Genomic DNA, 27,993 nt, shown 5'->3' on the forward strand with positions numbered 1-27,993 from the left:
AAATAAATAAATAAAAATGAACCAAAAGTTTAAAATAAGAATAATAATAAATAAATCTTTCTTTGTTTAATTTAAAAAATCCCATGGTGTGAATGCTCCACATCTTCATCACCCATTTATCAGTCGATGGGCATCTAGGCTGATTCCAATTCTTAGCTATTATGAATAGAGCAGCAATAAACCCCAATGCCCAGGAGTCCGCTGGCTCCTTTAGGAGCTCTTATTTCTAACTTTGTGAGATACCTCCTGTAGCAGACAGCCTCACGTTGTTGGGATGAACTTCCAAACCAGGCACAGTTATGGAAGAAGGGATATTTATTGACGTTTACAGCAGAGGCACAATGGGGAAGGTCCCTGGTAGCTGTCTTCCTCCCTTCTGACACAAGAAGCTTCCTGTTTTCCAGGTCTGACCTCTCCTCTTCCTGGGAGGCAATGGTTAGGGTGCACTGAGTGAGTGCCGGGGAGGTGGAGCCCCAACCAGGGTACCCCATGTGTGGACCAATCGGGACTCTAGAGAAATAAGACTGTCATTTCCTGCCAGCTGCCCACACCACCCTTTGAGGTTTTAGAAACCACAGTCCAGGCAGTAGCAGGGACCTTAGTCATTGATCATCGGTCATCGCAGAGCCAGGAGGAGCCCAGGATATGGTGAGTGAGTCCCTTTCCCTTCCTCTCCCTTTCTTACTCTGTACTCCTTCCCTCCCTCCCAACTCTGTCCTTCTTGCTCATCCCAAAGTCCCACAATCGGAGGTGAGGCGTATCCCTGGAATGAGACTGTGAAGGGATCATGGAGTCATGACAACCTCACAGGGCTGGGGACCCCAGAAGGTTCTCCAGGGTGGGGAAACCTGATGTGGGAGATGATTACAAGAGATTAAGATGATTACAAAAATCTACAAGCCAGTGGCTGGACAGGCGGCTCAGCAGTTAGGGCGCTTGCCTGAGAAGCCTAAGGACCCATGTCTGGCTCTCCAGGTCCCACATAAGCCAGCCGCACAAGGTGACACAGTATGCAAGTTTCACACATGCTCGCAGATGGTGCACGCATCTGGAGTTTGATTGCAGTGGATGGAGGTCTTGGCATGCCAATTCCCCCTCTCTCTCATTAAAAAATAATTTAAAAAAAGATTAAAAATTAAAAAAAAAATCTACTGGCCAGATATGCTGACTCTTACCTGTAATCCTAGCACTCAGGAAGCTGGAGCAGGAAGACTGCTATATTTGGAAGTCAGCCTGGGTTACTTTGTTTCAGACCAACCTCGGTTACATGAGACCCTCTCTCAAAAACCACCCAACCAACCAATCAAACAAACTAGCAAAAAGAGAATTGTACAGATTAGTTGGGCGTGGTGGAACACGCCTGTAATCCTAGCACTGGAGAGTCTGCAGCAGGAAGTTGGGAGTTCAAAGCCAGCCTCGGCAACTTAGTGAGCTCCTGCCGCAAAAAAATAAAAATCAAGCTGGGTGTGGTGGCACATGTCTTTAATCCCAGCACTCTGGAGGCAGAGGTAGGAGGAGTGCTGTGAGTTTGAGGGTAGCCTGAGACTACATAGTGAGTTCCAGGTCAGCCTAGGCTAAAGTAAGGCCCTACCTAAAAAAAAAAAACAAAAAAACAGCAATAAGGGCTAGAGAGATAGCTCAGTGGTTAAGGCATTTACCTGGAAAAAAAACCTAAGGACTGAGGTTCGATTCCCTAGTACCCACATACAGCCAGATGCACAAATTGTTACATGCATCTAAAGTTTGTTCTCAGTGGTTAGAGGCCCTGGCATACCCATTCTCCAAAATAGAGCCGGGCGTGGTGGCGCACGCCTTTAATCCCAGAACTCGGGAGACAGAGGAGGTAGGGCCAAGAGTTCAAGGCCACCCTGAGACTACATAGTGAATTCCAGGTCAGCCTGGGCTAGAGTGAAACCCTACCTTGAGAAACAAAGCAAACAAACAAAAAAAATCAAAATAGCAGCTGTGGATGTAACTCATTGGTAGAGTGCTCCCCAGCATGCAGAAAGCCTTGGGTTCCACCCCCAGCACCACAAAAACAAGGGGCGGTGGCACCTGCCCATCATCTCAGCATCCTAGAGGTGGAGGCAGAAAGATCCGCTTCCTCAGTTACATAGGGAGTTCGAAGCCAGCCTGGGATGCAGGAGACTCTGTTTCAAAAAAACAAAAAAACAACAATCAATAAAAGAAGAAAGAGTGAAAGGATGTCAGAAACTAGAGTAAGGTGAGGTTATACAGCTCAGTGCCTGGTATCCACGTGGCGCAGGGTTCCATCGCCAGGACTGAAGGGAAAATACTCATAAATGGAGAAATATTTTTTACCTGTTTATTTCTTTGTTTTTATTTTCTTTTATTTTACTTTATTTTATTTTATTTTATTTTATTTTATTTGTTTGAGAGAGGGAGAGAGAGAGAATGGGTCACAAGTGGAGAAATTTAGAGGTCAGAGTGGGGAGCTAGAGCCCCAAGACTGATGTTGGAAGATCAGTCCAGTCACTTCAAGGACGTTTCTGATGCTCTGGATTTTAGAGAGGGGAAACCTGAGGCCCAGAAAAAAAAAAGTATGGCTGGACTCTGGGGTTGGTGTTTGAGTCAGGCCACCTCATGGATCTCGGAGCCCATCTTGGGCTGAGCGGGGGACCCTCCCCCATTGTATCATCTCCTGAGCAGGGAGGCAGAGCTGCGATTTAGTACCTGTGCTAATAGAAGATCTGGCTTTGCCTCATCTACTTGAAAGGGGAAACGGAAGACGCTGTGAATGGGGAGGGCCAGCAGTTGCTTCATGCCTCCTTCCCACTCCTGAAGTCCACTCTGAGGAAATCTGGTATCCAGAATAGGTTTTTAAAAATATTTTATTTGTCTATTTGAGAGAGAGAGAGAGAGAGGTAGAGAGAGAGAAAAATGGGCACTCTAGGGCTTCCAGCCACTGCAAACGAACTCCAGATGGATGCGCCTCCTTGTGCATCTGGTTTACATGGGTCCTGGGGAATCGAACCAGGGTCCTCTGGCTTTGCAGGCAAATGCCTTAACTGCTAAGCCATCTCTCCAGCCCCAGGACTGTCTTTTTGTTTGTTTGTTTTTGTTTGTTCGAGGTAGGGTCTCACTCTAGTTCAGGCTGACCTGGAATTCCCTATAGAGTCTCAGGGTGGCCTCAAACTCAGGGCAATCCTCCTACCTCTGCCTCCTGGGTACTGGGATTAAAGGCATGCACCACTATGCCCTGCCAGGACTGTTTTTTTTTTTAATATTTTTATTTATTTATTTGTAAAAGAGAGAGAATGGGCACACCAGGGCCACTTGACACTGCAAACAGACTCCAGATGCATGTGCCATCTGGCTTTATGTGGGTACTGGGGACTCAAACCCAGATGTCAGGCTTTACAAGCAAGTACCTTTAACCACTGAGCCATCTCCCCCACCCCCTTTTTCCTTGCCATAAGAGGATTCTGGGAAAGTCATTCTCTGCCAACCCTAGAGCCTTTCATTTCTTGTCATCACCCCAGAGCTAATCTTGGAGACCAGTGTGTGGTAGAAATTTCCAGAAACAGGCTACAGTAGCCCAAGAACAGGAGTTTAGGGAAAAAAGGCAGGGAAGGATTAGAGGTGAGGGACCATATCTAATCCAGTTCAACTTCTGCCTCTAGTGTGTGCTAGCTGAGGACAATTGCCTTCTGGATTCTCCTTTGTTGAGACAAGTTCTCAGTAGGTAACCCAGGCTAACCTCAAACTCAAAACCCTCCCGCCTCGGCCTCCAGATCACTGAGATTACAGGTGTGTAGCACCACACCTCATTTCCTTTCCGGGTGTCCTTCTCCTTGTCTTTGAGATGAGGGTGATGAAAGAAATGACACTTGCATTACTTACTACTTGAGAGAATTAGATTAGATAGAACTTGTGTAGCTCTTCCAGCAATGCCTGATAGTTAGAGTTCCATGCATGTGACCTCCACCCTCCCCCCATCTGCAAATAGCAGTATATTTATATATAATTATTATTGTCCTTTTTGGTGCTTGTGGCAGACAGCTTCGGGTTCGCTCAGATGAACTTCCAGACCAGGCACAGTTATGGAGGAAGGGACTTTTTGAAGCTTACAGATCCAGGGGAAGTTCCATAATGGCAGAAGAAGCTGGCCTGCTTTCACAGATCCAGAGAGAGAGAGACACCACAAGCCAAAAGGCCACACCACACAGCACACTTCCAGAACCCAAGAGGAACTAGGCACTTTGCATATCTTTAGATTGCAATCTCAAACCCACCACCACACCTTAGGGCTGGACCCTAAGATCCACCAGTGACATCACCTCCAGCCCTGTGGCCTCAGATGCAAACTACAAACTAATAAAACACTGGCTATATTGGGGGCCACCTATTCAAACTACCACATTCCGCCCCTGGCCCCCAGTAGATTCAAAACCGTCACACAATGGATACTGTGTTCAGTCCACTTTCAAAGGTCCCCACAGTCTTGACCAACTTAAGATAGTTCCAAAGCCCCAAGTCTCCTCTGAGATGTAAGGTTGGCTCTTAGCTGTGAGTCCTGTACAAACAAACAAGTTATATACTTTCAACATATAAAGGCACAGAGCAAACATTTCCAACTGCTATAAGACATAACAGGGAGAGACTGGAACACTGCAAACTCTACAACCATCAAGCAAACATGAAACTTCTGCAGTTCAACTCCCATATACTAGAGACTGACAGTCTCCAGATTTTCCAATTCCGCCCCTCCAGCTGGACAGAGCAGCCAGGGAACACTTCCAACCCAGGCCAACAGGGCATTCCATTGCACAGTCCTCGTACATCCAAAACATCTTCAGGTCTCCATGCAAAGCAGCTTCTTCAGAACCTGAGAGCTCATTGTTCCCAGATTCTTCAGGTCTTCCCACACATCCCCATCCCAAGTCACAGGATCCCGCTCTCGTCCGATCAGTGCCCTCACTTTAACTTCCGACAGCCTGTGGGGCTGGGAATTGAGCTTCCGTTGCAAGTTAAGCCACTTTACAATGACAGCCTGGGTTTGGCTTACTGCAGTTTAAGCCCTGTTCTGACTAGAGAGGACTCTCCTCCAGGGCTCCCTTAGAAACCTTTAGATCGTGTATGCGGGTCTTAAGCTTAGAAATTTCCTTTCTGAGTTTCTGCTTTTCCCTTGATAGTTTGTCCAGAATTGCTAGAAGCAACCAGCCAGCATTATCATTCATCTTACTTTTCTACAGATATTCAAGTTTTAGACACAGAGTCTCTAAATTCCTTGCCCTTCCCAAGATACGACTCAGGATCACCAAATACATCTATCTCACGGAGTTCTTTAAATAGTTCACACCATGGATTATTAGTGCCCTCCTTATTACCAGTAAAAGTGCTCTCCTTGTTACCAGTAGAGCCGTTAGTGGCACCAAAGTTGGAGAAGCAACTCCAGAGAGCACCAAGCCCGGTAGGGAAATCCATCCTTATCATTCAGTTTCTCTAGAACCACACTCAAGGGACCAATTTCTGTAGCAGACAGCTTCAGGTTCACTGAGATGAACTTCCAGACCAGACACAGTTATGGAGAAAGGGATTTTTTTAAATTTGTTGTTTAGTTTTATTTATTTATTTGAGAGTGACAGACAGAAGGAGGGAGGAGAGAGAGAGAGAGAGAGAGGGAAACAGAATGGGCATGCCAGGGCCTCCAGCCACTGCAAATGAACTCCAGACACCCCTTTCTGCATCTGGCTAATGTGGGTCCTGGGGAATCGAGCCTCCAACCAGGGTCCTTAGGCTTCACAGGCCAGCGCTTAACCACTAAGCCATCTCTCCAGCCTGCGGAAGGGATTTATTGAAGCTTACAGATCTAGGGGAAGTTCCATACTGGCAGAAGAAGCTGGTCTGCCTTTACAGGTCCAAGCAGAGAGAGAAGGGAGAACCACACAGCACACGTCAGGAACTCCAGAGAAGCACACTTTGCATATCTTTAGATTGGAATCTCAGCCCCACCATCACACCTTCGGGCTGGACCCTGAGATCCACCCAGTGACATCACCTCCAGCCAGGTGGCTGCAGATGAAACTACTGAATATATATAACAAAACACTGAACATATTGGGGGCCATCTAGTCAAACTACCACAGTGCTGTTTGGGATGGAAGTTAGGGCCTTGCAAACGCTCGTACGAGAGCTATGCAGACACCGAGCCTCCAGCCCCTCACTGGGGAGTTCTAGGCAAGTGCTATACCATTAAGCAGCATCCCCAGTCTTTGGACTTAAAAAAGAAAAAAAGCCTTTATTGGGCTGGAGAGATGGCTCACTGGTTAAAGGCACTTGCTTGCAAAGCCTAATAGTCCAAGTTCAAATCCCCAGTAACCACATGAAGCCAGATGCACACGATGCCACCGCGTCTGGAATTTGTTTCAGTGGCAAGAGACCCTTGTGCATATACACTTTCTCCTCCTCTCTCCTTCTCTCTGCTTGCATAGAAATAATAAATAAAATACCTTAAAGGCTTCATTTATTTGCTTTCATATATGTGCACGGGCATGCGCGCCACTGCCTCTTGCTGCTGCAAGGGAACTCCTGTCCTGTTTTATTTAGGTGGGTAGCTGGGGAGTTGAACCAGGCCAGCAGCAAGTGCCTTTAACCACAGAGCCATCTCCCCAGCCCTCTTTAAAATTATTTATGTGTTTACTCGCAGGTGTGTGTATGTATGTGCCAAGGTCTTTTCCATTGCAAATGAATGAATGCCTCGCTGGCTTTCATAGATACTGAGGAATTGAACATGGGCGGGCAAGCTTTGCAAGCAAGTACCTTTAACCACTGGACCTTCTCCCCCGCCCCTATTGCTTTTCTTTTTTTTTTTTTTTCTTTTCTTTCTCCTCCCCATCCTTTCTCCCTTCCTGGGTCCTTCCATCTCCACCATTTGTTAGGTCTGGGAGCCTTTCAAAGAGAGGGCTCTGGAGTTTGTTTCTAGAAAGGTCTCCTATCTCTTGTTTTTTTCTTTTACTTTTTATTTATTTAAGAGTGACAGAGAGAGAGAGAGAGAGAGAGAGAGAGAGAGAGAGAGAGAGAGAATGGGCACGCCAGGGTTTCTACCACTGCAAATGAACTCCAGATGCTTGTGCCCCCTTGTGCATCTGGCTAAGGTGGGTCCTGGGGAATTGAGCTTCGAACTGGGGTCCTTAGGCTTCACAGAAAAGCGCTTAACCGCTAAGCCATCTCCCCAGCCCCTATCTCTGTTCTTGATAACAGACATGATTTGGGACTATCTCCTGCCCTCTCTGGAGCCTCACTTTGCTCATCTGTGGAATGGGTCTTACAGCAGCAATAGCCCTCTTAGGTCTGTTGTGTGAATTAATGACATAATATATGAAAACAGCCCAGAAATCTGGATGTAGTAGCACATGTCTGTAATCTCAGCATTTGGGAAGTGGGGGGCAGTAAAATCAGGAATTCAAAGTTATCCTGGGCCTGCACAGTAGTAGGCTCAAGGTCAGCCTGGCCTATATGAGATCCTGCCTTAAAAAAAAAAAAAAAAAAAAAACAGGCTGGGCATGGTGGCTCACGCCTTTAATCCCAGCACTCAGGAGGCAGAGGTAGGAGGATTGCCATGAGTTCAAGGCCACCCTGAGATGACAGAGTGAATTCCAGGTCAGCCTGGACCAGAGTGAGACCCTACCTCAAAAAACAAACAAACAAACAAAACAAAACCAAAACACCATGAGCACAGCCAGGCGTGGTGGCGCACGCCTTTAATCCCAGCACTCAGGAGGAGGTGGTAGGAGGATTGCTGTGAGTTCGAGGCCAGCCTGAAACTTCATAGTGACTTCCAGGTCCACCTGGGATAGAGTGAAACCCTACCTCAAAAAAAACGGAGCCTGTGGGCTGGAAAGATGAGTCAGTGGTTGAGGCACTTGCCTGCGAAATCTAAGGACCCAAGTTCAATTCCCTAGAACCCACATAAATCAGATGCACATGGTGACACATGTGTCTGGAGTTTGTTTGCAGTGGCTGGAGGCCCTGGTGTGGCCATTCTCTCTCTCATAAATAAAAATAAAATAGTTTTTAAATGAGCGTGTAAACATAGGAACGTTCACTGTGAGGTGTCCTTGCGGTGCTGAGTTTGCGGTAACTAACAAGAGCACATCTGGGAAGCAGCTTCCCCCAGGCCTGGCACTCAGGTGCCCTTGCGGCTCACAGTGGCTCTCTAATGGCTGTTAAAATGATAGGTAGATAAAGGCTGGTGGTCTAGCCTCGTCTCAGGGCCTCAGTGTCCACATGTGGCTGGTGGTTGCCACGTTGGATCTCACAGACCAGAGCATTTCCATCACCATAGAAACTTCTATCAGATAGGGCTGCTATCTACTTGATTTTTTTTGGTGCAGGTATGTGTGTGCATGCCCGTTCATGTGTGTGCATCCACGCGGGTATGCGTGTATGTGGTGGCCAGAGGGAGACACTGGGTGTCCCACTCAGTCATTCTCTACCTGGTTTAGTTCACTGATGCTGCTAGACCAGCAAGGAAGTGAGCCTGAGAGATCCCGGTCTCCACCTCCCCAGCACTGGGATTACAGGTGCCCACTGACATGCCAGGCTAGTTATTTAATGTTTTTGGCATACAAGTGCATGTACAATGTGTGTATTATGCGATGTGTGTGTGTGCATTTTCATGTGTGTGCATGCTCAGGCACATGTGTGCCACAATGCACATCACATGTGGAGGTCAGAGGAAACCCTTTGGGTGCTGATCCTCATCTTCCATTATAAATCATATATATGTGTGTATATATATATATTTTATTTATTTATTTATTTATTTGATAGAGAAAGAGGGAGAGAGAGAATGGGTACATCAGGGCCTCCAGCCACTGCAAACAAATTCCAGATGCATGCGTCTCCTTGTGCATCTGGCTAACGTGGGTCCTGGGAATTGAACCTGGGTCCTTTGTCTTCACAGTCAAACGCCTTAACCACTAAGCCATCCCTCCACCTCCTGAAGCATTATTCACTGACGTTCTGTCTCCATCTCCTTCTGGCTTTTTGTGGGGTTCAGGACTCAGGTCCTCAGCAAGCACTTTACACACTGAGAAGTCTCCTCAGCCCCTGCCATTTTACTTCTCCAGGATGTTTTTCTGTTTTCTTTTTAAATTTTATTTGTTTATTTGAGAGAGTGAGAGAGAAAAAGGCAGACAGAAACGAGAGAATGGGTGCGCCAGGGCCTCCAGCCACTGCAAACAAACTCCAGATGCATGTATCATCTTGTGCATCTGGCCTACATGGTTGCTGGGGAATTGAACTGGGGTCCTTTGGCTTTGCAGGCATATGCCTTAACTGCTAAGCCATCTCTCCAGCCAGGTTTTATTTTTGTTGTTGTTGTTGTTGTTTTTGTTTTTTTTAAATTTTTATTAACATTTTCCATGATTATATGTTTTTGTTTTTTTAATGTAGGGTCTTGCTCTAGCCCAGACTGGTCTGGAATTCACTGTGTAGTCTCAGGCTGTCCTTGAATTTACAGTGATCCTCCTACCACTGCCTCCTAAATGCTGGGATTAAAGGCATGCACTACCACATCTGGCCTGGGGTGTTTTCTTTATCAACTCTGTATGCTGGTTTGTTTTTCTTTTGTTGTTGTTAAAGCTGGTTCAGATGTACAATGGTAACTAAATGTGGAATTCGTTTGCAGCAGCAGGAGGCTCTGGCACACCCATTCTTAACTGCTAAGCCATGTCTCCAGCCCTGTTTGTTGTTATTATCCTGTGTGTGTGTGTATGTGGGCACCTGTGTGGTGTGGCTGTGCATGCATGCGGGTGTGTGCACATCGCTGGCTGACGTTGACGTCATCCCCAATCACTTTCCACACTATTTACCGAGACAGGGTCTTTCGCGCCTGAGCCCAGAGCTCAAGGACTGGCAGCCTTAGCTTGACCAGGATCCCTTGTCTCCACCTTCCCTGGTGCCACCCTGCCGTCTGGCATGAAGCGCTGGGGTCACAGGCAGCCCACAATACCTGCCTGGCATTTAAGAGGTGTGAATCAGGGATCGTGGCGTAGGTCCTCATACTTGCAAGTACTTTACAAACTGAGCCATCGCCCCGCTCCCTGGTTTTTAGACAGGATTTGGCTATGTAGCCCAGGCTGGCCTCAAATTCAAGGTTCTCCTGCCCCAGCATTCCCAGCCTGAGATTATAGGCATGTGCCTTTGCAGGGTGGGGAGAGAGAGAGAGAAAGAGAAAGGATTAATATGGGTGTTCTTGCCACTACAAATGAACTCGAGACACTTGCACCACTTTGTGCATCTGGCCTTATGTGGGTACTGGGGAATCAAACCCAGGCCTGCAGGCTTTGCAAGCAAGCGCCTTTAACCACCGAGGTTTCTCTCCAGTCCTGAATCAGCGTCTTTATCTGCCTCACGAGGTCACGAGGGAGGAAAGGCCAGCAGAGATAAGAGGCCCTGCCTTGGGGGTCTGAGTCAAGCACAGCCCGGAGCTGGAGGAACCCCCAGCGGGGAAGCAAGCGTGGGAGGGAGACGGAAACACAAACAAGCCAGGGAGCCGTGCGGCTGAGCGCACTGTGTGGTCTCGGGCGGGGCCTGCTGTTGACCTTTGAGTGACTTGCGTGGGGGACCCTGAGGAGTATGGGGAGAACCCCGGGTAGCAAGTGTGTTGAGGGGGAACCAGGGTAGGGCGGGGCCAGAGCCAAGGACTCTGTCAATGGCAGTATTTCAAACACATAAACTCCTCTGAAATACTTTTTTGTAAAAGAAGATTTTTACTTATTTATTTATTAGAAACAGAGAGAGAGAGAGAGAGAGAGAGAGAGAATGGGCGCTCCAGGGCTTCCAGCCATTGTAAACAAACTCCAGATGCATGGGCCACCTTGCGTATTTGGCTTATGTGGGACCTGGAGAATGGAACCTGGGTCTGTACACTTCGCAGGCATGAGCCTTAACCACTAAGCCATCTCTCCAGCCCCTGAAATATTTTTGAATTGCAAAAATATTATAAGAATAGTATAAGAAGTATACACTTCCTTATTGTTATTACTATTGAAACAAGTCTGGCTATGAGGCCTAGACTAGCCTGGAACTCCTGAACACCCCCGTGTCAGCCCTCTGGATGTCAGCGTTATAGGTGTGTGCCATTCTAAAGTCCCACATATTTTAAATATTTCATTTTCATTTATTTATGTATTTAAAAGAGAGAGAGCCGGGCGTGGTGGCACACACCTTTAATCCCAGCACTCAGGAGGCAGAGGTAGGAGGATCACAGTGAGTTCCAGGCCGGCCCGAGACTACAGAGTGAATTCCAGGTCACTCTAGGCCAGAGTGAGACCTTACCTCGAAAAAAAACAAAACAAAAAAAAGAGGGAGAGAGAAAGATGTAGAGGAAAGAGGGGAGGGAGGGAGGGAGGGAAAGAAGAAGGAAGGAAGGAAGGGTGCTCCAGGGCCTCTGAACCACTGCAAAGGAACTCCAGACACAGGCACCACCATGTGTATTTGGATTATGTGGGTTCTGGAGAATCGAACCTGGGTCCTCAGGCTTTGTAGGCAAGTGCCTTAACCACTAAGCCATCTGTCCAGCACATGTCCCATGTATGACACTGAGAAAAGAGGCAGAGGAAGAATGCGCGTGGGTGCCCCAGGGCCTGCGGCCACTGCAGATGCACCCCCACGCACGCATCACTTTGAGTATGTGGCTTTACGTGGGGACTGGGGCGTCACACCTGGGCCATCAAGCTTTGTAGGCAAGTGCCTTTAACCGCTGAGCCACTTTTCCCGCCGCTCCCCCCTCCCCCATATGTATTTGTTTTATTTGTTCAAGGTAGGATCCCATTCTAGCCAAGGCTGAAACTCACTCTGGAGCCCAAGCTGGCTTTGAACTTACTGTCTTCTTCAGCCTTTCAAGTGTTGGGAGTAAAGGCATGTGCCACCACTCCCAGCTTCCACGTTTTTTTTAAAGATTTATTATTTATTTGTTTGTTTGTTTATTTATAAGAGACAGACAGAGAAAGAGAGTGAGAATAGGTATACCAGGGCCTCTAGCCACTGCAAACAAAATCCAGACACATGTGCCGCCATGTGCATATGGCTTACACAGGGCCTGGAGAATCAAACCTGGGTCCTTAAGCTTCACAGGCAAGCACCTTAACTGCTAAGTCATCTCTAAAGCTCTGTTTTTTGTTCAGATTCTTCACATTGTCTGCCTGCTTACTATGTTCTATCTCTCTATCTACCCATCCACCCCATTCTCTATCATCTATCCATCATCTCATTTTTACCCATTCATCTACTCTTTTCTTTTCTTTTTGAGGTAGGAATTTACTCTAGCTCAGGCTGATCTAGAATTTGCTATGTAGTCTCATGGTGGCCTCAAACTCATGGCAATCCACCTACCTCTGCCTTCCAAGTGCTGGAATTAAAGACGTGTGCCACCACACCCGACTCTCTCTCTCTCTCTCTCTCTCTCTCTCTCTCTATATATATATATATATATATATATATATATATATTTTTTTTTTTTTTTAAATTTTTTTTTTTGAGGTAGGTCTCAGTCTAGCTCAGGCTGATCTGGAATTCACTATGTAGTCTCAGGTGGCCTTGAACTCATGACAATCCTCCTACCTCTGCCTCCCAGAGTGCTGGGATTAAAGGCATGCGCCACCATGTCCTGCTCCATCCATCTACTTAAAAAAAAAAGAAAAAAAAAAGGTAGGGGCTGACTGTGCCAGCCTGCAGCACGGAAGTCGAAACAGACCCCGAAGGAGGGAGTGGGAATGGATTGGAGACAAGAACACAAGGAATGGAGCCAAGACAAGCTCTGATCAAGGCTCAGGTTTATTCAGGCAGACACAAGCTTATATACAGAATAAGCATCTTTCTTGATAATGCCTACATGTCTAAAGTCAGCTTCACCAGGGCCATACGATAACTAATGTCTCTGTGTCTGGCACCTGGTTCTTGTAGGCTGTACGATAAGGCCTCTGTACCTGGTGCCTACCTCACATTAATTGCCTCTGTGTCAAGAGGTCAAAGAGCAGCTGAAGTTCCCGAGGTCTAAGAGAGGCTGCAGCTCCTGACACTGGAGAGATGGCTTATTGGTTAAGACACTTGCCTGCAAAGCCAAAGGACCTAGGTTTGATTCCTCAGGACTCATGTAAGCCAGATGTACAAGGTGGCGGATGCATCTGGAGTTCATTTACAGTGGCTAGAAGCCCTGGCCCACCCATTCTCTCCCTCTCCTTCTCTCTCTCCCTTTTTCTCACTCTCACTCTTTCTCTCTCTTTCTCTCTGCCTCTTTCATGCTCTCAAATAAATAAATAAAAATACACACAGAGATATATACATATATATGTATATGGTAGGGTCTCATGTAGCCCAGGCTAGCCTCAAATTCTCTATGTAGCCAGAGATGACCTTGAACTCCTGATCATCCTGCCTCTACCTCCTGGGTGCTAGGATTACAGGCATGTACCACCAGAGACAATTTATCATGTGTTCCATCAGTTCTATCTATTATCTATTTGCCCATTGTCCATCCATCCATTTTCTGTAATCTACTGTGTATCCCACACTGTCCTTGAGCTTGTGATCTTTCTGCCTCAGCGTCCCCAAGGCTGGGATTATAGGCATGTGCCACCATGCCTGGCTCAAAAGTTTGTTTTGATTCTACTTTCTGTGTATATGTGTGTTCGCATGTGTGTGTTTTCGCCTGTGCATGTGTGAGTGTATGTGTGTGTTCACATGTGTACGTGTGAGCCTGTGCATGTGTGAGTGCATGTGTGTGTTCACATGTGTACGTGTGAGCCTGTGCATGTGTGAGTGCATGTGGGCTGCAGGTCAATGCTGGCTGCCTTGCTCTATCCCCAGCTGGTTTATTGAGACAAGCAAGGTCATGTACCGCTGTTTTATGAGGGACCTGGAGATTTGAACTTGGGCAGTCTCAGGTCAGCCTCAGACCCTCATGTTAGCACAGGAAGCACATCTAACCATTGAGCAATCTCTCCAGTGCTCTAAATTCTTATTACTTTTGTAGTCCCAAAGCAGTTAGTATCCTTTTTTTTTTTTTTTTTTTTTGGTTTGTCAAGGTAGGGTCTCACTCTAGCTCAGGCTGATCTGCAGCAATCCTCTTACCTCTGCCTCCCAAGTGCTGGGATTAAAGGCATGCACCACCATGCCCAGCTAGTTTGTCTCTTTTAAAAAAAAATAAATATTTGATTTATTTATTGAGAGAGAGAGAGAGAGAGAGAGAGAGAGAGAGAATGGGTACGCCAGGGCCTCCAGCCATTGCAAACAAACTCCAGATGCATGCTCCACCTCGTCCATGCTTACGTGGGTCCTGTGTAGCCAAGGATGACCCTGAACTCTTTTTTTTTCCCCCTTTGGTTTTTTGAGGTAGAGTCTCTAGCCTAGGCTGAGACCCTGAACTCTTGATCCTCCTGCCTCCACCTCCCAAGTACTGGGATTACAGACACATGCCACCATACCCACTTAAAAGCATTCTTTTTATTTTATTATGTGTAAGCATGCACATGTATGTACTTGTGCATATCTGTGATGTGTGTGCGTATGAGTGTTCACATGCCGTGTAGTACATGTGGAGGTGTGAAGACAGCTTCAGGGTGTTTGAGACAGTGTCTCCCCTTGGTGGCGTTTCTTTTTTTTCTTTTAGGTAGGGTCTCGCACTAGCCCTGGCTGACCTGGAATCCACTATGTAGGCTCAGGGTGGCCTCGAACTCACAGCGATCTTCCTACCCCTGCTTCCCGCCGGCTGGGATGAAAGGCGTGCGCCACCGCACCTGGCTTCCCTTGAGTTCTTTTGTTGTTGTTGTTCGTTTTGCCGCTTCACTACATGTGTCCCAGTCTAGCTGGCCTGCAAGCTTTTGGGTTCTCCTGGCTCTGCCACCCATCCCTGAAGGTGTGTTGGGATCACAGATGCAGGCCTCACTTTGTGTATGGCTTTACCTGGGTGCTGAAGAGTCGAATTCTGGCTGGCAGGTTTGCAAGCAGATGCTTTTAACCACCGAGCATCTCTCCAGCCCAATAAAGCCCTTAAAAACAGCCACAGGGGGCTGGGGAAGTAGAGATAGGAGGGTCCCTGGGACTGGCTGGCTAGTTAGTTTAGCCAAATTGGTGAGCCTGTCTCAAAAATTAAGCTAGGGCTGGGTGTGGTGGCGCACGCCTTTAATCCCAGTATTCAGGAAGCAGGGGTAGGAGGATCACTGTGAGTTTGAGGCCACCCTGAGACTCTATAATGAATTTCAGGTCAGTCTGGGCTAGAGTGAAATCTTACCTTGAAAAACAAACAAAAACAAAAAAAATTAAGATAGGACTGGAGAGATGGCCTAGTGGTTAAGGCTCTTGCCAAGAAAGCCTAAGGACCCAGATTTGATTCCCCAGTACCCACATAAAGCCAGATGCACAAGGTGGCATATGCGTCTAGAGTTCATTGCAGTGGCTAGAGGCCCTGGTGTGTCCATTCTCTCTCTTTCTCTCTATCTGCTTCACTCCCTCTCTTTCAAATAAATAAACAAATAAAATATTTTTAAAAAATAAAAATAGGGCTGGAGAGATGGCTTAGCAGTTAAGCACTTGCCTGTGAAGCCTAAGGACCTGGGTTTGAGGCTTGATTCCCCAGAACACACGTTAGCCAGATGCACAAGGGGGCGCACACATCTGGAGTTTGTTTGCAGTGGCTGGAGGCCCTGGCGCGCCCATATACATATATCTGCCTCTTTCTCTCCTGTATGTCGCTCTCAAATAAATAAAGGTAAAAATGAAAACAAAAATAAAAATAAAAAATAAGTTGGAAAGTAACTGAGGAAAACACCCATTACTGATCTCTGGCTTTTACACACACAAACACACACATGCCTACATGCATACAGACATTCACACAGACATGTACACACACACATGCACACACACTCACAAAGCACTTACCATTGTTCATAAAGGTCCACGTTGCCCAGTGTGCTTGCAGGTCACACTTCCCCTGCATGAACACACCCCCTGATGGTGACTCAAACTCTGGACTGAGGGGAGCTTCAGGGCCACTCAAACCAGACAACAGCAGTCTATGTTTATCTGCAGTTTGGATTTGAGCTGAGCGTTGCGGCTCACGCCTATAATTCTAGCACTTAAGAGGTAGAAATAGAGCCGGGCGTGGTGGCGCACGCCTTGAATCCCAGCACTCGGGAGGCAGAGGTAGGAGGATTGCCGAGAGTTCGAGGCCAACCTGAGACTACATAGTGAATTTCAGGTCAGCCTGAGCTGGAGCAAGACCCTACCTCAGAAAACAAACAAACAAACAAAAGAGGTAGAAATAGGTTTACCATGAGTTGGAGGATAGCCTGGGGTACATAGCAAGACCGTGGCTGCAAATACCCAACAAGTGGGGCTGGGGAGATGGCTCAGTGGTTAAAGGCACTTTCTTGCAAGGCCTGATGGCTGGGGTCAATCCCCAGCACCCATCTAAAGCAGGACACAAGTAGCACATGCGTCTGGCATTCATATCCAATGGCAAGAGTCCTTGGCATGCCCCTGTGCCCACAATACACACTTGCCAATAAATAAGTGAAATAAAAGAAACAAGTCAACCAATCAATAAAAACAATTATTTATTTATTTATTTATTTGAGAGCAACAGAGTGAGAAAGAGGCAAATACAGAGAATGGGCACGCCAGGGTCTCCAGCCACTGCAAATGAACTCCAGAAGCATGTGCCCCCTTGTGCATCTGGCTAACGTGGGTCCTGGGGAATCTAGCCTCGAACCAGAGTCCTTAGGCTTCACAGGCAAGTGCTTAACTGCTAAGCCATCTCTCCAGTCCTTGTTTTATATTCTTACTTATTTATTTGCAAGGAGAGAGAGAATAAATGAGCATACTACTAGGACTTCTTGCTACTGCAAATGAACTCCAGATGAATGCGCTACTTGCTGCATCTGGTTCATTTGGGGACCAGAGAACTGAACTTGGGAAAGCAGACTTTACAAGCAAATGCCTTTAGCAACTGAGCTAACTCCCAGCCCTAGATTTTTTTTTATTTATTTATTTGCGAGAGACAGACACAGAGAGAAAGACAGATAGAGGGAGAGAGAGAGAATGGGCGCACCAGGGCTTCCAGCCTCTGCAAACGAACTCCAGACGCGTGCGCCCCCTTGTGCATCTGGCTAACGTGGGACCTGGGGAACCGAGCCTCGAACCGGGGTCCTTAGGCTTCACAGGCAAGCGCTTAACCACTAAGCCATCTCTCCAGCCCCCTAGATTTTTTAAAAGACTATTTATTTATTTAAAATGTGTAAGAGGGCTGGCGGGATGGCTTGCCAATTAAGGCACTTGCCTGCAAAGCCAAAGGACCCAGGTTCAATTCCTCAGTACCCATATAAGCCACATGTACAAGGGGCACATGCATCTGGAGTTTGTTTATCCAATTAGTGGCCCTGGCATGCCCCTTCTTTGTCTATCTCCTCTCTCTCTTTCTGCTTGCAAATAAATTAATTAATTAAATAGGGCTGGAAAGATAGTGGTTAAGGCATTTGCCTGCAAAGCCAAAGGACCTCGATTCGATTCCCCAGGACCCATGTAAGCCAGATGCACAAAGGGGCATATGAGTCTGGAGTTCATTTGCAGTGTGGCTGGAGGCCCTGGCATGCCCATTCTCCCTCTCTCTGCCTCTTTCTCTTTCTCTCAAATAAATAAATAAAAATTAACTTTAAAAAAATAAATAAAATAAAATTGTAAATGTGCATGAGCATGCCAGGGCCTCTTGCCACTGCAAATGAATTCCAGATGCTCACACGACTTTTGGCATCTGGCTCACATGGGTAGTTTTGGAGTTGAACCAAGGCCAGCAGGCTTTGCAAGCAAATGCCTTTAAGTACTGAGCTATCTGCCAGCCCTACAATTTTTGTTTTCTTTAAAATTATTGATAGCTTCCATACTTATAGGCAAGAAATCGTGATAATTCCCTCCCCTCCCCCACGTTCCCCTCACGACTCCACACCCCATCAGACCCCCCTCTCCATAGTCTCTCTTTAATTTCGGTGTCCTCACCGCTCCCTCCTGTTCTCGGGCCTTGTGAAGGTGGTGGGAAGCGCTGCGAAGTCCCGGATTCCAAGGCCAGTTTCTGCTCTGGGCGGTTGCATCGTAATCCGTCCTCCCTTTCCTTCAGCTGTACCATTCTTTCCACACCTCTTCTGCAACGGACCCTGAGCCTCGCAAGGTGTGGTAGAGATGTTTCAGTGTTGAACATTCCTCCGTCACGTCTTCTCAGCACCATGGTACCTTCTGGGTCATTCCAGTGGTCACCACCATCTGCAAGAGAAACTTCTCTAACCAAAAGTGAGAGTAGCATTGTTAAGTATGAACATTAAGTAAAGTGCTTACAGGGCAGTTTGATGAGCATAATATACGTATTTAGCCAGACAAGAGCAGGCTTTACACTCCTAATGCTCATAACCTCCCCTGCCATAGGCTTTTGGTTAGGTTTTCAGTACCAGGCATGTATTCCCTCCCATAGAGCGGGTCTCCAGTCCAATTAGAGAGCGGTTGGTTTCCCCCATAACAAATATGCCACTATTGCACCCATTGGCTCACTGGGCCTGTCTGGCCATACTTCAGGCTTGCAATATCCATTGTTTTCATCTCTGATGGCTTCTGTCTCCCATAAGGCTGCACGCAGTGCAGCTTTTTCCAGCTTTCTGTTAGCTGGTCTACTGGGAAGAGGTTTTCAGCTCAGCCCCAGTTTGCTTTCTTGGTGACCTTGCAGCCCAGGCATACGAAGTCTTCAGCAATAGGGTCTTATTATCTGTCCCTGGTGGGAAACCAAGAACCTTTGCAATAGCTTGTAATGTTTTGGGGACATCAGGAACCTCCCTTGTCAAAAACTCATTGGAAGGTATCCCACCGCGGACACTGAAATTTTTCTAGTAACAGTCTATGGCTGCTGGGTGTGTCATTATCCAAAAACGTAGATCCTAGGGTGTTTTTAATAAAGACTGTTCATTTGTTTAAAATGTGTATGGGTATGCCAGGGCCTCTTGCCACTGCAAATGAATGCCAGGTGCCTATACCTCTTTTGGCATCTGGCTCACATGGGTGGTTTGGGAGTTGAACACAGGCCAGCAGGCTTTGCAAGCAAATGCCTTTAGCCACCAAGCCATCTTTCCAGCCCCTAAGGCCGGGGTTTAAACATTTCTTTGCTGCGCTGTGGGGCAGTCCATGAATGTGTGGAGGTGGAGGTGGTAATGTGGAGGGGCAGCCATCACCAAGGAAGCATTTCACAAATAGTACCACACCCCAACTGACTCAGCCCTCAGCAGCCCCACGGCAAGGCTGAGGCTCAGAAATGGAACAACGTCACCAAGCCACTTGTAACAGTGACAGAACTACATGGCTTAGGACAAGCTCAGGACATGGTGTGGTGGTTCGCTTAAGGTGTCCCCCACAATACTCCTGTGCGCGGAATCCTAGGTCCCCAGCTGATGGCAATTTGGGAGTCGGAACCTCGTTAGAGGAGCGTGGTTGGGGGCTGGCTTATGGCTGCTAGAGCCAGCTTCCCCTTGCCAGTGTTTGGCGCACTGTCCCCCGACTGTTGTCCGACATTGCTGCCCACCTGATGTTGGCCGTCATGGAGGTTGCCCTTGAGTCTATCAGCCAACATAAGCCCTTCCATCCCACAAGCTTTTAGTGGGGTGCTTTGTGTCAGCAGTGAGGAGGTGCCTGCAAGGATGGGGGTGTGACCTCTGATGCTGTCTTTGATTCTTAGGACTCCATGGATACCAATTTCACTGATTACCCCAACTACCTGGATGGGACGCTGAACCCCAACGTCCCAGTAGATGATGCTCCCGTTTATCTGCGTCCTCAGGACATCATAGCTCTGATCATCTTCACCTTTGTCTTCCTGGTGGGAGTGCCAGGCAATTCCCTGGTGGTCTGGGTGACGGCATTCGAGGCCAGAAGAACCATCAATGCCATATGGTTTCTGAACCTGGCGGTGGCCGACCTCCTGTCGTGCCTGGCCCTGCCCATCCTGTTCACATCCATTGTTCAGCACAACCACTGGCCCTTTGGCGCGGTCGCCTGCAGCGTCCTGCCCTCGCTCATCCTACTCAACATGTTCGCCAGCATCCTGCTTTTGGCCGCCATCAGCGCCGATCGCTTCCTGCTGGTGTTCAACCCCATCTGGTGTCAGAAGGTCCGAGGAGCAGGCTTGGCGTGGGGGGCCTGCGGGGCGGCTTGGTGCTTCGCCTTCCTGCTCACGATCCCGTCGTTCATCTACCGGGAAGTGAGCGTGGAGCCCTTCGCCTCCAAGAGGACGTGTGGTGTGAACTACGGTAAAGACAGTGGGCGCACTGAGAAGGCTGTGGCCTTCCTGCGGCTGATCCTGGGGTTCGTGTGGCCCTTGCTGACCCTCAGCATCTGTTACACCTTCCTCCTGCTCCGGACCTGGAGTCGCAGGGCCACCCGCTCCACCAAGACGCTCAAGGTGGTGGTGGCCGTGGTCACCAGCTTCTTTGTCTTCTGGCTGCCCTACCAGGTGAATGGGACGCTGATGGCCGTGTTCCACTCATCCTCGCCTGTCTTCAGGCGGTCACAGAAAGTGGACTCCTTGTTCATTTCCCTGGCCTACGTCAACTGCTGTATCAACCCCATTATCTACGTGATGGCCGGACAGGGCTTCCATGGCCGGCTGCGCAGGTCCCTCCCCAGCCTCATCCGCAATGTATTGACCGAGGACACGCTGGGCAGAGACAGCAAGACCTTCACACGCTCCACAGTGGACACCGCGACCCAGAAGACCCAAGCGGTGTAGAGAGAAGGCCACCCCTGATCCAATGCCACCTTTCTTTTGTAGCCCTCCTTCTCTGCCTTCCTCCCCTTTTCTCCTCTCCTCTCCTTGTTCTCCTTCCCTGCCTCTTCTCCTCCCTCGCCTTTCCTTATCCCTTTCTTTTTCCCCTCCTCTCCTTCCCTTCTTTTCTTATCTCCTTCTCTCTCTTCTTTCTCTTTCTCCCCTCCTAATCCTCTGCTACTCTCCTTCTTTCTCTCCTCTTCTTCTCCATCTCCTCTCCCTCCTCCTTTTCCATTCCCCTTTCCTTTCTTCCTCCTTTTGACTTTTTGATTCAGGGCCTGGACTTGATTCACTGTGTAGCTCAACTTGAACTTGAAAGTTCCATATTCCTGACTCCAGCTCCCAAGTGCTGGGATTGCAGATGTGTGCTGTCACGCCTGGCCCACCTTTGATGTCCATAATTTTGTCATTTCAAGACTACTGCTCCAGGGCTGGAGAGATGGCTTAGCAGTTAAGCGCTTGCCTGTGAAGCCTAAGGACCTTGGTGTGAGGCTCGATTCCCCAGGACCCACGTAAGCCAGATGCACAAGGTGGCGCACACATCTGGAGTTTGTCTGCAGTGGCTGGAGGCCCTGGTGCGCCCATTCTCTCTCTCTGCCTCTTTCTCTCTCTCTCTCTCTCTCTCTCTGTTGTTCTTAAATAAATAAATAAATAATATATAAGAATTAAAAAAATTTAAAAAATGTTACTCAAAGCCGGGGGTGGTGGCACATGCCATTAATCGCAGCACTCGGGAGGCAGAGGTAGGAGGATCACCGTGAGTTCAAGGCCATCCTGAGACTACATAGTGAATTTCAGGTCGGCCTAGGCAGGAGTGAAACCTACCTTGCAGAACAAAGAATGTTACTCAATGGAGCCAACAATGCTTAATGTTCTGAGCTGTTTAGAAACAGCTAGGCATTGCCTAGTTGATTTTTTTTAAAAAAGAAAAACTAAAGGGCTGGAGAGATGGCTCAGCAGTTAAAAGTGCTTGCTTGCAAAGGCTACACGATTGGGTTTGATTTCCCAGGACCAGGTAAAGCCAGACACATCAAATGACCACATGTCTGCAGTTTGTTTGCAGAGGCAGGAGGCTCTAGGGCACCTATTTTCTCTCTCTCTCCTCATTCTATCAAGTAATAAATACTAAAATAATAATGAGATGGAGATGTGCTACTTATGAAGTGTAAGTTCTGCTTAGAGCATGCACGTGTACAGCGTGCACATGTGTGTGCTGTCTAGGAAAAGCAGACGAGCGCGGGAGCCTGGCCCAGCTCATGGCAATCCTGCCTCAGTCTCCTGAGAACTGGGGTTACAGGCCTTGAGCCACCACACCCAGCTTCAATTTCCAAACTGGTCAGCTGTTTCCAGTATTTCATGTTGGGAATTAAGAGCTGAAAAATACAATAGTTTATGCTGTATAATTGTTGCAGAACGTCTCTGGAAAGATCCCTGCAATGCCAGGATGCCAACGTGAGTGAAAGCAGACGAGTGCCAGTGACCTTGCCGCCGCTCTGACCCCGAGTTGAGACTTTTCTTTATTATTAGAGACAGGGGGGGGAGGGGAATAGGCGCACCAGGGCCTGTAGGCACTGCAAACTAACTCCAGATGCATGAACCACCTTGAGCATCTGGCTTACGTGGGACCTGGAGAATCGAACTGGGATCCTTAGGCTTCGCAGGCAAGTGCCTTAACCTCTAAGCCATCTCTCCAGCGCTCCCCCACCTCCCTGCGGCGTTGAGATTTTGTTTCCATTTTATAGTTTTCATGGCTGAGGGGAGGGGTTAAGTGAACAAACAAGATGTGGCAATTTGCATATCAGCTGCTTCTGTAGTCAGGCCACTCCCGTGACGAGCTCCATTTTACTTTCTTTTAGCCTAAACTGTCTTTCTTTCTTATCGTCCCTGTGGGCCCTTTCTGGACAGTTCTTTCTTTGGGATTTTTTTTTATCTGCTGAAAAAGATAAGTTTTTGCTCCTTAGCAATTAACTCTTACAGTAACTCAGTTCAACTTTTACCTTCTTTTCTACCACATAATAATTATATATTAATAACAATGATATTAGTGTATATTATGTGAATATGATATATGGATATCAATACAGTATAAGATTACATAAGTATGAGAAGTATATTATCTCTACCTTACTTTTGCTTGAATTTAGTTTTTCATGTAATTTTTTGTTGTTGTTGTTGTTTTCAAGGTAGGGCCTTGCTCTAGCCCAGGCTGACCTGGAATTCACTGTGCAGTCTCAGGGTGGCCTCAAACTCATGGCAATCCTCCTGCCTCTGCCTCCCGAGTGCTGGTGTGTGCCACCATGCCCAGCTCTATTTTTACTTTTAGTACAAAATTCAACAAATTGTGTAAAGTCATCAACACTTTATATTAACAGTGGCTTTGCGGGTGATCTTGCCTAACTATAAGCTAATATAATCTGAGCACATTTTTTTCTTCTTTTAAGACACCTTATTTTTATTTAGTTGTGAGACAGAAGGAAAGAGAGGGTGAAGGAGAGAGAGAGAATGGGAGTGCTAGGGCCTCTAGCCACTGCAAACGAACTCCAGATGTATGTGCCACATCTGGCTCACATAGGTACTGGGGAATCAAACCTGGGTACTTAGACTTTGCAGTCAAGCACCTTAACTGCCATCTCTCCAGCCTGCACATGTTTATTTTCTAAAGAAAGAGAGAGAATGTCACTGCAAATGAACTCCAGATACGTGAGCCACTTTGTGTGTCTGACTTTATGGAGGTATTGGGGAATAGAACCTGGGCTGGTAGGCTTTGCAAGCAAGTGCCTTCAACTGCTGAGCCATCTCCCTATCCCCCATTAGCACTTTTGAAGTAGTCTGGGTTAAGTTATGGTGTTAGGAGGCTGGTATAGTAAATACATTTTCCCTGGGCATGGTGAGGATCATCATAAGTTCAAGTCCAGCTTGGGGCTACAGAGTGAGTTCCAGGTCAGCCTGAACTACAGTGAGACCTTACCTCAAACAAAACAAAACAAACAAAAAAAAAGAAAGAAAGAAAGAAAGAAAAGAAAAGAATACATTTTCAACTTACAAAATTCTCTCTCTCACCCATCTTCCTAGGGCTTTGCATCTGCTCTGCAAGCTCTCTATTGCTGAGCTACACATCTCCAGCTGTAAGCTGGATTTTTTTAAACTTTTAAATTTTCATTTATTTATTAGGGAGAGAGATAGAGAATGGATGCATCAGGGCCTCCAACTACTGCAAACAAACTCCAAACGCATGTGCCATGGTGTGCATCTGGCTTCCATGGGTTCTAGAGAATCAAACCTGAGTCCTTAGGCTTGGCAAGCAAGTGCCTTAAACTGCTAAGCCATCTGTCCAGCTCTGCAATTTTGATATTTAATGTTTCTCCAAAGGCCACTCATTAAAGATTGACTACATGCCTGTGGCACTCTTAGGGGGTTGAGGAATATCTCTCTCTCTTTATTTTTTTTATTTTTTGAAGTATGGTCTCGCTTTAGCCCAGGCTGACCTGGAGCACTATGTAGTCTCAGGGTGGCCTTGAACTCACAGCAATCCTCCTACCTCTGCCTCCCAAATGCTGGGATTAAAGGCGTGCGCCACCACGCCTGGTTTAGGTTGAGGAATCTTTAGGAAGTGGGGCCTAGTGGGGTTGGGGGTGTGTCTTTGAAGAGGACACCTGGACCCTGGCTCTGGCTTTCGCGCTCACCGCCAGTGAGCACTTTCCGGTAGCGTGCACTCCTATCATAATGCTCTGCCACACCACAGTCCCAAAATGACCAGTCAGGACCAAGGAGCTATGGAGTAAAATCTCTGAACCAAAACTAAATTTTTCTTCCTTAAAAAAGAAAACAAAATGAAGACTGGAGGGATGGCTTAGCAGTTAAAGCACTTGCCTGCAAAGCCAAAGGACGCAGGTTTGACTCCCCAGGACCCGCGTAAGCCAGATGCACACGCATCTGGAGTTCGTTTGCAGTGGCTGGAGGCCCTGGTGCACTCTCTCTCTCTCTCCCTCTCTCTGCCTCTTACGGCCTGTCAAATAAATAAATAGAAATAAGATATTTTTTAAAATGACAGGGTCTCATGTAGCTTAGAATGACCCTGAACTTCTGATATAACTAAGGATGACCGTGAACTTCTGATCCTCCTGCGTCTACTTCTTTTCTAAAAGAAATTTTAATTTATTTATCTTTATTTATTTATTTGATAGAGAAAGAAGGAGAGAGACAGAAAGAATGAGCGTGCCAGGACCTCCAGCCACTGCAAACAAATTCCAGATGCATGTGCCCCCTTGTGCATCTGGCTAACCTGGGTCCTTTGGCTTTGCCGGAAAAATACCTTAACCACTAAGCCATCTCTCCAGCCCAAAATATTTTATTTTTATTTATTTATTTGAGAGAGATGCAGAAAGAGAAGGAGAGGAGTGTGCCAGGGCCTCCAGCCACTTCCAGTGAACTCCAGATGTGTGCACCCCTTTATGCATCTGGCTTACGTGGGTCCTAGGGAGTCAAACCTGGGTCCTTTGGCTTTGCAGGCAAGCACCTTAACTGCTAATCCATCTCTCCAGTCCTGCCTCCACTTCTTGAGTGTTGGAATAGTAGGCACGTGCCTTCACTCTGTTCACACAGTTCTAGGAAGGAACCCCAGTGCTTCATGAGTGCTAGGCAAGCACTCCACCAACTGAGCTACATTTCCAGTCCCAATTTTCCTCCTTATCAGTTAATTATCTCTGGTATTTTTTCACAGTAAGGATGACATGGGTTGACTATCTTGGGGATTGACCATAGTGATAGAGACCAGCCACAGCTGCTCTTAAACCCTGGCATTGCTTTCTCTCTCTCTCTCTCTCTCTCTTTTTTCTTTTGGGGTGCACGTGTGTATGTGTGTGTGTGTTGTGTTGTGTGAAAGTTTTTTCTTCTGGAGACATGAACACACATCTATTCACCCCAGATGGTTCTCAAACAACAAATTCTAAGGCATGATTGCACCAAAACCAGTTCTGGTGACCAGTGAGTCTACTGGGGTTACTCACAGAGCAGGGTGAGGGGCTGCTTGCAGGGCAAGAAGACCCCAGAACAGCCATGACATTGAGAAGCCTCCTCCCAGCTTGGGACGGGGACCTCCCAAGGCTCTTCAGGGGGCTTCCCACCCCTTGCTCCATCACCTCTACATACTCTTATCTCTCCTGGAGGGCCCGAGCCCTCGTGCATCATTTCATCCCGCTGGCACAGGGGCACCTGAGATCTCAGGAGGCATCTGACCATCTTCCCACTCCCTTTCTTCTATGGGGACTATCAACAAGCCCACCCTCAAGAGTCTATCACGAGTGTCCGGCTGCTTGAGAAAGCTGGCAATGGTTGTTTATTCCTTTCAACGTGGAGGAATGTGCCGTACAACAGTATATATAATGTGAGTGTGTGTGCGTGCACATTTATGTGTGTGAATGTGGGTGTGCATGTGGAGGTCATAGGACAACTTTTGGATCATCAGTCCTCATCTCTCACCTTGTTTTTGTTCGTTTGTTTGGTTTGATTTGTTTGTTTTTCGAAGTAGGATCTCACTCTAGCCCAGGCTGACTTGGAATTGACTATGTAGTCTCAGGGTGGCCTTGAACTCACAGCAATCCTCCTACCTGTGATCCCAAGTGGTAGGATTAAGGCATGCGCCACCATGTCCAGCTTGTTTTGATCCCCCCCCCCCAAGATAGGGTCTCGCTCTAGCCCAGGCTGACCTGGAATTCACTATGGAGTCTCAGGGTGGCCTTGGACCCACGGCGAGCTTCCTATGTCTGCCTCCTGAGTGCTGGGATTAAAGGTGTGTGCCGCCTACACATGGCTTCTACCTCGTTTTGAGACAGGGTCTGTCATTCACTGTTCTGTCTGCCAGTCCACCAGACAAGCTGATCTGAACATCTGGGAGACTGGCCTGTGCCCACCTCCTATCGTGACGTGGTGCTAGGATTACAGAAGCTCCCCAGCTTTTTATGTGACTTCTGGGGATCTGAACTCAGATCATCATGCTTGTCCCACAAACACTTTATTCACTAAGCCATCTTCTCAGATCCAGGGGGATTTTTGTTGTTATTTACTAGTTTTTTTTGTTCTTTTTTTTTTTTTTTTTGAGATAGGGTCTCTCTCTAGTCCAGGCTGACCTGGAATTCACTAGGTAGTCCCAGGCTGGCCTCATATTAATGATGACCCTCCTACCTCTGCCTCCTGAGTGCTGGAATTAAAGGCATGTGCCATCATGCTTCTTTTGTTCTTTTATAATTTTTATTTATTTATTTATTTATAATCATGCATGTGGTATATCAGGGTATTTTGCCACTGAATATACTTATACCACCTTTTGTGTCTGGCTTTATGTAGGGCTAGGGAATTGAACCCAGGCTGCAGGATTTGCAAGCAAAAAAAAAAGGTTAATTATTATTTATTTATGTGACAGAGTGAGAGAGGGAAAGAGGCAAACAGAGAGAGAAAGATCAAGAGAGAGAGAGATTGAGAATGGGCGCACCAGGGCCTCCAGCCACTGCAAACAAACTCCAGCGCATGCACCACCTTATGCATCTGGCTTATGTGGGTCCTGGGGAATCGAACCTGGGTCCTTAACCAGTAAGCCATCCCTCCAGCCCTTTAAAATAATTATTTTATTACTTATTTATTTGAGAGAGTGAGAGCAGGAAAGAGGCAGACAGAGAGAAAGAGAGAGAGGCAAGCAAATGTTTTAAACCACTTAACCATCTCCCAGCCCCTGTTTTCTTAATTTTTATGTGTGTATTCACATGTGTGTGCACATATGTATGGGCACACCAGGGTCTCCTGCTACACAAACAAACTCCAGACACATACGCCCGGCTTTACATGGACACTGGGGAAGAAGTGAACCCAGCCAGTAGGCTTTGTAAGCAGGCAAGAGCCTTTAACTGCTGAGCTATCTCTCCAGAACCCCCTCTTTATTTATAAAATGAATTATTATTTATAAATGATTTATGTATAAATTTATTTATTTATTTAGGCAAACCTAACAGACTTTTTTTTATTTTTATTTTTTTGGTTTTTCGAGGTAGGGTCTTACTCTAGACCAGGCTGACCTGGAATTCACTATGGAGTCTCAGGGTGGCCTCGAACCTCAAACTCATAGTGATCCTCCTACCTTTGCCTCCCAAGTGCTGGGATTAAAGGCGTGCACCACCATGCCC

At 47.2% G+C, this 27,993-nt stretch overlaps 1 protein-coding gene across 1 annotated transcript; it reads left to right on the forward strand.

Moving 5' to 3' along the window:
* The first annotated feature begins 582 nt into the window (after positions 1–582).
* C5ar1 (complement C5a receptor 1) lies at positions 583–20,936 on the forward strand. The gene is made up of 2 exons (XM_004672781.2): positions 583–648; positions 19,736–20,936. The coding sequence occupies exons 1-2, from the start codon at positions 646–648 to the stop codon at positions 20,783–20,785; spliced, it is 1,053 nt and encodes a 350-aa protein (XP_004672838.2). The 5' UTR covers positions 583–645; the 3' UTR covers positions 20,786–20,936.
* Positions 20,937–27,993: the final 7,057 nt, after the last annotated feature.

This window comes from Jaculus jaculus, chromosome 14 (genome assembly GCF_020740685.1).
Source record: "Jaculus jaculus isolate mJacJac1 chromosome 14, mJacJac1.mat.Y.cur, whole genome shotgun sequence".
Classification (NCBI taxonomy): domain Eukaryota; kingdom Metazoa; phylum Chordata; class Mammalia; order Rodentia; family Dipodidae; genus Jaculus; species Jaculus jaculus.